Source organism: Carassius gibelio, chromosome B10 (genome assembly GCF_023724105.1).
Source record: "Carassius gibelio isolate Cgi1373 ecotype wild population from Czech Republic chromosome B10, carGib1.2-hapl.c, whole genome shotgun sequence".
Taxonomy (NCBI): domain Eukaryota; kingdom Metazoa; phylum Chordata; class Actinopteri; order Cypriniformes; family Cyprinidae; genus Carassius; species Carassius gibelio.
This window is the reverse complement of record NC_068405.1, coordinates 13,063,109-13,076,469: the sequence shown is the minus strand read 5'-3', so window position 1 is coordinate 13,076,469 and position 13,361 is coordinate 13,063,109. Positions and strand designations below refer to the sequence as shown.

Below are 13,361 nucleotides of genomic sequence, written 5' to 3'. Positions count from 1 at the left end.
TTATTCTGAACTCTCCTGAAGCCATTATGGCTAATAGATCATGTGGAGGTTCATTACAAAATATAAGGCATGAATAATTCACAAATATTTAGAAAGCATGCTAATTTCACCTACTAGTTTTTTTTCTTTTTTTTTTTCTTTTTTGTTACTGAAAAACTATTTTGAAGTGGGCATTCCTTATCAAAATGTATTTTTTTTTTGTATTGGCCTGTGTAATTCAGTCCACTGACGATTTATCAAATATAATTTCAACACCATGGGATGACAATTGTTGAGAAACATAGTATGATTCATAAAAAGAGATACATGAAAACACTGATAAATCAACTTACAGTGAATGGCTCGACGCCTTCCATTGTCAGTTGTGCTCATTCTTGTTTTGTGTCCTTAGTCTGGTAAACCATGTGAGGGTTAAGTCTGAAGAGGAGGGGCGGGAGAAACAATTATATCCATTATTTAGAATTTGGACTACAATACCCATTACAACCAATAGATTTTCATCCGATAGCTGCCAATATTACATGTTGCACTTATAATATGACATTTTGTGTATAGAATGGAAAGAAGCTCTAAAGAATTACTCTACGTTACCACAATCTTAAATGATTCGCAAGGCGTGGCACAAGTGTTTTTGCTAGTTTTTGCCTGACACAGTTCTCATTTTTCCAATCCTGCGCTACGTTGTTTAAATAGCGAAAGCATTTGCTCCCATTTGTGCACCAATGGGCGTGCTGGTCAAAAAAAGTGATGTGTTCAGGCGCACTGTTGGTGCGTTGCTATTTTGAGGAAGTGAAAATAGATTGCGCCAAAGACCAACTCAAACCTGGTCCAAAGTCTGGTGCAATATTTTTTCTTTGTTATTTAAAGAGCGCGTTAGTAATATGCACCTATAGGCAGGTGCTCAATGCAGATACACTTTACTTATTATATACACAGGGATTCGCAGCAGCACACAAACATTTTTAATAATTAAAAATGACATTCCACCATGTTAACCTGCCATGGCACAAGTGCAATTGGTTTTTAAAGGGGATGGGAGATTCTGACTGGTTTATTGCACTTTATGTCCCAAAAACACCCATTACTCATTAAGAGAATAGGGACAACCCGCTTAGAGCATGAGCCTGGGTGTGTTGACCGTTTTCCTGTTGTTAAACTACCAAAAGTGGATTCCCTGAGTGCACCAGCGTCACGCACATTAGACCATGCTCTTAGATCGTAAAAATAGGGCCCATTATGTTCAGTGTGTCTCTCACAATTATTACTGGCTGTGTGCATGTAATGACTATTATCAAAACACTATGATCAAAAGATCCTACTTATGCTGTATTGCTATTGTTCGAGGACAACATCAGATGGAGACACAACAGTTCAATAATCAAGTTAATATTGAGGAACATGTATTTTAGTTTATTTTTGCTCCACCAATAAAAATGGTTCCAAACGAAGACAAAACAGAATAAAGGGTTCCGTTCTCAGAGCAGCACACAGCAGTGGTGTTTCATTCATGAGTCAATGAGAGTTTTTGAAGTAAATGATTGATGATTCAGTGACCGTCATCCCCCAAAGTTGATGGGACTGCCATTTTAAGTACTGTATGTAGTAGTGAACATTGTCAAATGCACTCATTCAGTCCTATAATGCACCTCAAAAGCAAATGTATAACCCATGTACAACCAACAGCAACTCATGAGAGACACTCTAAATAAATTTCCGCATCTTGCTAGAAGACTATATCAGCAGCCCTTCCGCCACATTCAGTGTCTTAATTAATTCATTCACTTTCATTCATTCTTTCAAATCGTCTATATTAGTGGATTAAAGTAGAGAATAGTGAATAGTGAATGAAGATATAGGGGTGATTTCAAACACAGCTAATGACTCAGTTATGAATAAAATCCCCTTGCTTCATTCCCGAATGAGCCAACATCATTGAAAGAATGTTTATTGGCATTAATGGTTTCCTTAAAGAATCTTGAAATCCATGGAACCTAGCTTGTACGTTATCCATTTAGGAAAGTCAGAGCAATCTGTTCAAGGTATAGTACACATAAAAATAAAAATAAATAATAAATAACAAACATTATGTAATGCTTAACGGATCATTAGTTAAAATATATTCACATATCTAGAAACATGAAATAAAGTGCGTGTTAAAGTTTACTAATAATTGTATTAAACATAACCTAATAATTTTATTATAATAAAATAATAAAAATTTAGTGTAAATTAGAATGTTTAAAAATGTCATGGGTTGGGTAAGAGGTCAACATTGTGCATGGGTCAATATGACTACTATAAGGGAACATGATTCAATCTATTGATATAGATTGAATCGTGCTGATGTATGATTCAAGGAATATTCTGTTTCATGATACACAATAATATGCTTATATAAGTGTTGAGGCAATAAAACCATATTTCGTACCCAAATTACAATGTGTATAATGTCTTTACCAAGCATTCAGCAAAACTTTACTAACCACAAACAAACAACAGCCAAATATACCAAGTGACCTTTACAGATTATAATTATGTGTTAAATAATATATTAACATAAATAGTTTGTGAAGTGCTTAAAATGAATAATAAAGCTTTATTCTCACAACATTTGTAAATGTAAAAATGAGCATTAGCTAATACGTGAATTGAAGTTTAATGACGCTTGTAAGCATTCTACACAAATAAACGTGTTTGTTATTTCTGTTAAAATTTTATTGGTAGATTTTTAAAACACATTGAAAGTGTAATGACATTTGTAAACATTAACTCATGGTCAGTTAAGCATTATATAATGTCTGTTAATTATTTCTTAATGAAGCTTTTAATCATAAACCATCTGTCAAAATCATTTGAAGATTAAAAAAATGCATGATTATATGAATTTAAAGTTTATAGACATTTGTGAGCATTTCAATTTACATTAAATAATGATCTGTTAATCATTTGGTAATGTTAATAAGTTAATTGATGAAAACATTAACAAGTACATTATCTCATATTTCTATAAATGTGAATATATATATTAAGTAATGATTATTTTAACATTATATAATGTTTGTTAATGGCTCATTAATGAAAGTTATTCTAAAGTGTTACTAAATAAGAAAAAGAAAAAATAAATTTTTGCTTAATATTTATGCTCATGCCATTCAAGATTTAGTTTGTTTCTACATCAAAACAAATTCAGAGAAATGTAGAACCTGCTCACTAACAGATCCTCTGCAGTGAATGGGTGCCATCACAATGAGAGTACATCTAATAAAAACATCCACAAGTAATCAACATGACTCCAGAAGCTGTGTGTTTGTAAAAAAACAAATCCATCGTGAAGGAATTTCAACTTTAAACTGTTGTGTGAGTGATTGTAAGTTACTCCACATCTGTTTTGATAAAAAAGCGAATTCATCTTGGATGGCATAAAGAACTATACACTGACCTGTAACTTCTTGCAGATAGTTTACTCAAAGAATATATAGTGTACCATAAAAGATACTGAGACTATAACAAAACTACATAAAATAAAGAAACTTACCATTGCCAACACCTGTTGGGTATTTTGTTCTTATTGTATGGACATTGACACACAGCACTATGACTGCAGTCAGCAGAAGAACACACAGCAGAACCAAACACACTACAGCTGCTCTGAAGCTTCTGATCCTCACTAAAAAGAAGAGGACATATATGAAGATTAATGATTCTTAAACTCTCTTATGACTTAAATATGTCCGTTAGTGTGCTTTCACACTGGACAGATTTGTTGTGATCCAAATTCAAATACGATTGTTCCCAGTGCCTTCTGCAGTGTTGTCTCAAGCCCCATGCATTTGTAGTCATCTTGACATCACCAAATTTTATTTGACCTTTATTTAACCAGGAAAATCTCTCTGAGATTAAAATCTCTTTCACAGGAGAGTCCTGGCATTTACCCCTAAATAATTCATAGTAGCACTTCAGGGCACATATTACTAATCTAATGCGTACTAACAAGTGAGTTTGAGTTTGCTTTCACATTCCTGTAAATCAAGCCAACTCAAACTCAGGCCAGCTCTGTAGGATGTATGTACTGTCTAAAGGAAGTCTTGGGTTCAGTACCATGATGCGTTTCCAGGTTCGCATTACAGTTTGCAATTGTGTGTGCAGTGCAAACTGTGATTTGCTTAGACCTAAACTGCCAGTTGTAATTATAATAAAATGAGTCTCAGTACCTGTGTTTCGAGGTGTCTGATATCTCTCAATGTTCATGTACCCTCTTTCTGTATTGGCATCAAAACTGTTGATATCCGTCTCTTCCAATTCTATTCCTGTCTGAAATTTGCCAGAAATGTCCATATTGCTGGAGTTGAGTGTAAGGTTATTGGAAGTTGTTGCTTCAAGTGGACTGGACCTGTCTGAACTTCTGCTTTTTGGTTTTCACAGTTATAAAGCACCACTGTGGTCATGTGATATATTGTTCAGGCACTGATTTTGTTTTGTTTTTTTCTCCTGACTATTTAGAAAAAATTGAGTTCCTTTTGGAAAATGGTTAGATGTGAGGATCACTAGTTGACTCTCTTTAGGTGATTCTCCTTAGGTGACTTATGGGGAGATTTTTTAATTTGATAGAAGATGTCTAATTCTAGAGCTTCATTCTTACAGCATTAGACACATTCTAGATACACATGCTGCAGTCTTTCCTGACCAGATCGCTGTGATACACTAGCGATGTGTGAAAACTAACTTATTCATTTGACATACTATAGTATTTTGCATGTCATTGAATATACATTTTTGTGTGAATTGTCCGTTTAATGACTAGTTTTGGCTAGAATAAATAATCATAACAATAATCCATTATATATATATATATATATATATATATATATATATATATATATATATATATATATATATATATAATATGGCAACCCCTGTGGTAAAGGACTTATAAAGCAAAGTGGTAACACATTATAATAGCAGTTTTTTTTTCTGAAGAAACCCATTGCATTCCCAAAATATACTGTCCACTCTCTGTTCCTTATTTTCTCATTTAGTCATCAAAAACATTTCTGAAGCATGTTTGATAACACTTTCTATGAAGCCTGTATTTATAATACATTATAAAGGTATTCTTAAGGAATTATAATGAATGCATAATGAATTATAAAAAAAAATACGTATAATATTTTGTATCATCTCATTACGCATCCACAACCTGTTTGTGCCTTTTGCTGGAAGCAAGTTGAGAAAAACCTCTTTTAAATATGCTGCAGCCTCAGATTGGATTCTTCTCCAGACTGAGATGAAGTTAAAAAATTTAGTATCTTGTGGTCACTTAAAATATTTATTAAACAATAATCAGAGTAAATTAATGGTGTGTAAATGTTTCAAATCAGAAGCATGTTTTTATATCTATGAAATGATGTTTGTTTATGTTTGTGAGTTGTAACTTTGATGTAAAATTGTCTATGTAAACTCAGCTGCCTATCTTGGCCAGGACACTCCTGTAAAATATACTATGATACTACTACTAATAAGTACTATGAATGCTTTCATAAAGCTAAGTTAGTTTATGATGGTAATTTTTATTATTATTATTTGAGCTTAAAGGCTTTTTGAATCAACTTTTTTTTCCTCTTACCACAATAAAATGCTTGTGAACAGACATATTATTTGTATTCTGGCTATGATACAGTAGAAGATTATATCAGCAGCCCTTCCGCCACATTCAGTGTCTGAATTCATTCAGTCACTTTCATTCATTATTTCAAGTTTTCTATATTAGTGGATTAAAGTAGGGAATAGTGAATGAAGATATAGGGGTGATTTCAAACACAGCTAAAGACTCACTTATGAATAAATTTGTATTTGTATTTGTATTGATACAGTAAGTTTTTTTAACATTTACAAATAATTGGCGACTGATATACGACTGATACAGGGAGTATTTGACATTCATACATTTTCCCAATTCACTTCCATTGAAGTGTCTCACTTTTTCTTTTGGAAGAAAGTACAATATTATGCCAATAAACCCAGTATATTAAAATTCAGACCCATCCTAAAATGATCCTGTCAAACCTGTTTTAGTGATGCCATCTTCCATTTTCTCAGACATGCTTTTTTTTTTTCTGATGTAAATCTATGAAAGATTAGAAACTGTTTTAATACTGAGAAATAAAGCAGCTCGCAGTCGTCCAATAAACAGGACACACATTTGCACACTGCTGATGCACATTTAAGAGATTTTCTTTTCCAAATTAATAATTCATTTGAATTGTTTTGTAATCGTATATGTTTATTGTCTTATAAATCCATTACAGTTTACAAATCAATCATTCTGGCAACAAGATGAACACTACAACAATCTTACAGCAGTCTTTTACAATTCAGGTAATAAGTTTGATGCAAGATGGTAATAAATATTGATTTTCGATCAGGAGTGTTCAGTCCTGCTACTGCAGAACCACCATCCTGAAAAACCTCAGCTTCAACACACCTGCCTGGAATCTAGTAATACAAAATGTATATCAAAAATTAAATATCAAAGACACAAGGTGAAGCTTCACAAGCAAAAATAGACCCTCCTGCTTTGAATGATAATCATTAGTTATGAAAGTTATGACTGTTAAACTTGGGTCACCCAAAGAAAATAATAATAATAATAATAATAATAATAATAATAATAATAATAATAATAATAATAATTATTATTATTATTATTATTATTATTATTATTATTATTATTATTGTTATTATTATTTATATATATATATATATATATATATATATATATATATATATATATATATATATATATATATATATATATATATATATATATATACAATACTATATGAGAGGTAAAATACTCTTCTCACAGATCCAGTAATAAGTAAGATTACATTTAACATCATGCCACCCTGTTATTTCAGGCGACCGTGGTATATAAGACACAGCACAGTTCTCTAATGTTCCTCCTCTTGGCTCGTTTACTTCTCCACCTTTTGCCCAGAACCTGAAAGACAGATCAGCATTAGATGTTCAGTGCTGCTTTCTGTGATAATGATACTGACTGTGAGAATCATTTATTAGATAATGATCAGTTCAGTTCTGTAATTTCTCACCCAGAGGTCATGTTGCTGCCATCAACCCATTTCCATGTGTCCTCCACATCAATGTCAGTCAGACCAATCCAGAATTCAGTTTTATTAGTAATATTCATAACAAAATCCTAAAGAGAGAATAACGTGCTAATATAATAAATTAGCAGTATACACATTTCATCTGACCATCTCTCACTCATCAGCTAAACATCACAAACACACACAGCATCTTTCTCTCACTTGTTCTGTTCTGTTGTTTATGATGATCAGATCTGCTCCTTTCTTCAAACAGTCTCGTCTGCTCTCAGTCCAGTTCTTCTTCTCATTGGACTTATAGTAAAAACTGAATTGATAGTAAATCCATTCATCTGTAACATGTGAATATGTATTAATATGTATATATATGTATATATATATATATATATATATATATATATATATATATATATATATATATATATATATATATATATATATATATATATATATTAATATGTAATAATGTACTGTATAGTGTAGACTATAGAATAAATAAACTTACAATCTTTACCAAGATTTGAAAGCTGATTTATTAGCTGCTCTCTCTTGGTCTTTCTTTCTTCTGTGAGGTTGGTGTTCTTGATTTCTAGCTCTTTTTTTTGTACTGTGAGGTTGGTGATCTTGATTTCTAGTTCGTTTCTTTGTACTGTGAGGTTTGTGTAGATGTGGACACACAGCACTATGACTGCAGTCAGCAGAAGAACACACAGCAGAACCAAACACACTACAGCTGCTCTGGAGCTCCTGCTCTTCACTGAATCACTTCCTGAAGATGACAGACATGAAGAAATGTTTCTTAATTTCTACATACAGTATTGAAAGTGTGTTTGTGTTTCTGTGTGTTGAGTTTGTTTTCTCTTCTTTGTCCTTACCCCGTTTTCTATCAGTGTTCGTATTGCTATACACAGATAGATGTTTTTGTTTGTTTTGTAAATGGTGGAACCTTTCTCTGTTTGTTTCTACTTTGTGGCTCTCTGCTTTTTGAGATTTCAGTAGGTGAGGCCAATGTGGGGCAAATTATGTCGAAGTACAGGAGCATGTGACATTCTATTGGTTCATGCCAGTTAACATATAATTATGTTTATTTGTTGTGGCAATATGATTAAACGTAGCAGCCAGGTTTAATTTAGTACATGAGAGAAAAGTCACCTGACCTAATCCTTAAAATTGGATACAAATTCAACTTAAAGCTGCGGTAGGGAACTTTTGACGCTCTAGCGGTTAATAAACAGAACTGCTTGCGTCTTGCGGAAGAACATCGTAGCCGGAACTACTTCTCTCTGTTTATGTCTATGAAGAATCACAAAGGTACTGGGTTACTCCACCACGGTTTCCCCGAAGCAATCTAAAATAGTCCGAATATGAACACTTATTATAGGTGTACCCTAGTGATTCAGGACAAGCCAAAAACACGGTTTGGAAAATGGATTCATGGTTTACTCGCTTATTATATAAATTTTCCTACATTTTGAACACAAAGTTACGGACCGCAGCTCTGATTGGTTATTTTTTACCGGGAGCAATGGAGTTTCTGCAAATGGCAATAGGACCACTGGGAGGAGCCAGAGGAGCTTGATTTTTTCACAGATTATCTGTCTCATATTCTACTGTCAGGACATAATGACAGGTTTAATAAATATGTAAAAAATATTTTTTTTTATAAAAGTTCCCTACAGCACCTTTAACTGGTGCTCAAGTCTGTGTTCCTTATTTGAATTTATATTTAAAATGGCTGCTTCTTTTAAATGCTATTTCGAGTGTTGCTGAGAAAAGTAAAACAAAACTGTTCTGAGGTCAGTGTGTAAAGTCTGTTCTTCATCTGTGGTTTTTTTGACGACGGCAGCCATAGTGCGCCAGAATGCCCACCACACACCAGCTTACTGGTGGAGAGGAGACAGAGTGATGAAGCCAATCAGCAGATATGGGGATTGTAAGGAGGCCATGATGGTCAGAGGCTAATGGGCGAATTTAGCCAGGATGCCGAGGTCACACCTCTACTCTTTTCAAAAGACATCCTGGTATTTTTAATGACCACAGAGAGTCAGGACCTCGGTTTAACATCTCATCCGAAGGACGGTGCTTGTTGACAGTATAGTGTCCCCGTCACTACTGGGGCGCTAGGACCCAGACAGACCATAGGGTGAGCACCCCCTGCTGGCCTCACTAGCACCGCTTCCAGCAGCAACCTAGTTTTCTCAGGAGGTCTCCCATCCAGGTACTGACCAGGCTCAGCCCTGCTTAGCTTCAGTGGGAAACCGGTCTTGGGCTCCAGGGTGATATGGCTGCCGGCTGATCTTTCATTTGTTTGTTACTGTATATCTCATAAAGTTCTTAAACAGTTATGGGGAAAATGTATTTGGTGATATAGCACTTTATACCGTGATTGCCATTATTTCTAGACAGCATTCAACATTTTAAGATTTGTTTTCAGTTAACACTTTTCATTATATACCATCACATTATTTTCATATATGAATTGTGTAAATATGGCAAAAAAAAAAAAAAAAAATTACATTTGTTCAGCTTTATGCACACTCATGCTTCATTAATATGAAGGTATTTTTGGTGCAAAACAACTGAGCGTCTGTGAATTTATAGTTGTAGAGAATAGCCACAGATGAGTACCAGTACATTTGAAGTCACAGACAAAATTTGTAGACTTGTAAAAAAAAATTTCCTCTTCCACAAACATAACACAATAGTTACACCTTCTCGAATCCTTCACTGCAGGTGCACAAATCCTGTTCTACGAATCACAAAATCAAGAAACTTTTACGTGTTTTGCTACTATTGCTGCAGTTATTATGGTGCAAAACACATTCAACACATCTGCAAAAAAACACAAAAAAAAAAAATGTTGTACATCAGCATGTGAATTCTTGTTATGAAATTTGTACACTTGTATAATGTTCTCTGACATTTACATTTAGCTGACACTTTTATCCAAAGAGACTTACAATTGTTATATATGTCAGAGGTCGCATGCCTCTGGAGCAACTAGGGGTTAAGTGTCTTGCTCAGGGACACATTGGTGTCTCAGAGTGGATTCAAACTCGTGTCTCTCACACCAAAGGCATGTGTCTTATCCACTGCACCAACACCACCCCACCCACTCTTCTGATTTTGACCAATCAGAAGAGCTAGACTATCTGGTTTTTGTTACGTTAAAGTTTGTGAATCTTATCGTCTGCAAAGTCGGGAGGTGTATTTTGGAGCCATCGTGATGGTGATTACATCAACTGGTAAGTTATAACGTCAGATAGCCCAAGTAAATTAATTATAAAAACATTATAATTATTCCTTGCCTCTTTATGACAGGATATCTCAGACATGCCTTGCATAGCAGCGAGCTAACATTAAAATAGTAAAGAAAACTGAATTAATAAACATTGTTGTTATGTACATCTTTTGCATTTTATTTTCAGGTTGTGGTCATTTGTCATGTCATTTGCAACAGAGGTTTATTGGAGTCTTTTCTTGTGATTGCCATCGTAGCGATGCTAACAACAGGTGAGTAGGCTTCCATGAACTACTATATTAGCCGAGTTAGCCCCCGGTTCAGCTCGTCACAAGGCACAGGAATAGCAATATATTAATGTAGCAAGATTGGTTAACAAATATTATAAATGCTGTTTATTTATTATAAACTGTTCTGCTGTTGTATGGTAGTTTTTTTTTTTTTTTCTGACCATAAACTATAGAGGGCTGTTGTGACTGATACAGGAGATTTCTCCAGTTAAAAACACAGATGCTGATTATGAGGGCCCATCATAAGGCCAGTTGTCCATATTATTCAAAATAAGAATTAGGTAACCCAAAATATTTAGATTTTGCAGTATATTTACATTCATGCATTTGCTAGATGCTTTAATTCAAAGCCATTTGTGCTGCATAAGCTACACATTATTGAGTTATCCAAACAGTAGCCTGTTTACTGAAGAAAAAGTACTTAGTTTTTTTATTTGCTAGTTTGTGGTCTGGATTTACTTGTGAATCCCATCATAACAGTGATAACATTAACTGGTAAGTTAACCGAAGTAAACTAGCTAAAAAATATTTTTGTATTTTTTTTATTTATTTTTTTCGTTATCCATTCGCTTGGAATCCATTCTATTTTTTTCAGCAATATAGCACTTTGCTCTACTGTTTGATCTATATGAATGCATTGTAAGGAATGGAGCTTATATGATTTGTGATGGACTATTTTTATAGGTGCATTCAGATAGTGTAGTGCAGTGCTTCCCAAACTGTGGGTCTTAGCGGTATTGCAGGGGGGCCGTGGCTAGGCTAAATCAAAATATTAAAATAATTAAAATATTCTAATTGTTATAAAATGTGATACAAATGTGTTTTTACTGCACTGCGCATTAACCAATCACACACCATGTTGTTGAGCTTATTAATGCAATGACCAATCAGAGGTGTTCAGATTAGTCATCGCTGAAATGCTGGTGTTTTCTTCACTCGCTCACTTACTGAATAACTCTTTCTGGTGAATTCTCTAGTCAGAAACAACAAATATGTGTACGAATCTGTAAGATATTAATTTCACATTGTGTACACAGCTTCAGTTATTTTTTATTATTATTATTTTTTTTTTTTTACTTTTTATTATTTTTATCATAGCCTATAACAAATAACCTAATATATCCATTCAGAATAAAACACAAGAACAACAACAACAGACATGTATTCAATTTACATATTCCAATAAGAGAGAGAAGAAGAAAAAAAGCTTCAGTGATTTTAATGGCAGTTTTTGAGAGTGCCCAATCAAGACTTTCAGTGAAAATGTTCTTTGATAATGTAACTTGCAATGTTTTTATTTGCATTAACTTGCAATGTTAAATTCACATTAAATATAAGTAAATAAAAGTCATATTAAAAATATGTTATGGCATGACATCCATTTCTGTTAAGTAAACAGACAAGTTTCTTTAATGCATATTTCATTATGAGGTTACATTGACCATCGCCCACTATAGAAATCATAATCTATAAAGGGGAAAATTAAGATATTTCATGATAATTCATTCTGAAAAAAAAAAAGAAATACAAAAATAATAATAACTTGTGCCCCATCAAAAATAATGAGTGGATGACGCCCCTGAAAAAGACAATCTGTTTATTAAATATATCTAATAAACAAATATCTTAAAATATATCTATGTACTATTAATCTAGTTTTGTTAACAAAGAGGTGGGTGGTGATGGTCGTGGAGCTTTTGCTATGTTTTGGGGTGGGGCTTACCCCTCTGAAGTTCACCTGACTTAATTGAAATTAATAATAATACATTGAAATTTTTAATCTGGGTTGAATGTTTTGTAACACTTTCTATAAAGCTCATATTTGTAATACATTATAAGAGTATTCTTAAGCAATTATAATGAATGCACAAATCACTATATACAAAAAAGTTGTATCATCATATTAATAATAATAAGAACAGATTTAATGTATTATAATATTTATTTATTTGTGGTTATAGCTTTTAAGAGTATGATGATTTAAAACACAATGAAAATGTTGCATCCACTTAAGTAATGGATTATATTTCTCACTTAAGTAAATGGATTATATTTCACATAGTTATAATGTTATAATGTAATATAATGTATAATATATAATGCTATAATGTTATAAAGACACATATTTTGCCATGTTACTTATGTAACTTTACATAAAGCAGACCACTTATAATATCAGATACCAGATAAATGTGTGATATGACACCTTTGTTTTCAACTAATTTGATTATAATATCAGTTTGATTATTCTGAAGGTCCACCAACAGACAAACTGACTATGAAATTTTTTGCAGGTCAATATTCTTCCTACGGTAACCTTAACCTAAGCCTGCTAATACTCTAATGAGAGTCATTCGACATGCTGTTGCAAAGTTGCTTATAGTCAATAAGGGGAGAATCAAATTAAATTGTTACCTAATATATAAGTAAAAGTAGTAAATTTAATATGATATTCATTGTGTTATAATGTACTAAAGTACCTAAGTATTATAATGTATTTTAATTGTTGTTATGATTATTCATGAGTTCATATAACATTATGAGGGTTTTTATATGCATTTTTATGCATTATTTATACTGGATTAAGAATACCCTTATAATGTATTATAAATATGGGCTTCATATAAAATGTTAACAGATGTTTTTTTTTTTGTTGTTTTTTTCTCTCTCTTGTCCTTGCAGGTTCATTCCAAGAATCAACCCTGG

At 33.0% G+C, this 13,361-nt stretch overlaps 3 protein-coding genes across 9 annotated transcripts in view; 1 reads left to right on the top strand and 2 right to left on the bottom strand.

Annotated features, from left to right (window-relative positions):
• Positions 1-13,361, top strand: part of LOC127966768 (cell adhesion molecule 2) — a 456,176-nt gene that overhangs the window by 235,824 nt on the left and 206,991 nt on the right. The window lies entirely within an intron of this gene.
• LOC127966770 (C-type lectin domain family 4 member M-like) overlaps positions 1-13,361 on the bottom strand; it is a 370,290-nt gene that overhangs the window by 284,978 nt on the left and 71,951 nt on the right. The window lies entirely within an intron of this gene.
• The window catches only part of LOC127966772 (hepatic lectin), a 61,645-nt gene that overhangs the window by 12,472 nt on the left and 35,812 nt on the right, over positions 1-13,361 (bottom strand). The window contains exons 2-3 of one of the 4 annotated variants that reach the window (XM_052568013.1): positions 7,639-7,893; positions 7,329-7,456 (exon numbers count right to left, since the gene is read on the bottom strand). The exons of 2 other annotated variants lie outside the window; for them this stretch is intronic. In XM_052568013.1, coding sequence (XP_052423973.1) covers positions 7,329-7,456; positions 7,639-7,893 — 383 coding nt within the window. Of the gene's footprint in view, positions 1-332; positions 2,094-7,328; positions 7,457-7,638; positions 7,894-13,361 lie in introns of those variants that run through there. One more of the 4 variants, XM_052568014.1, reaches the window with a different exon arrangement.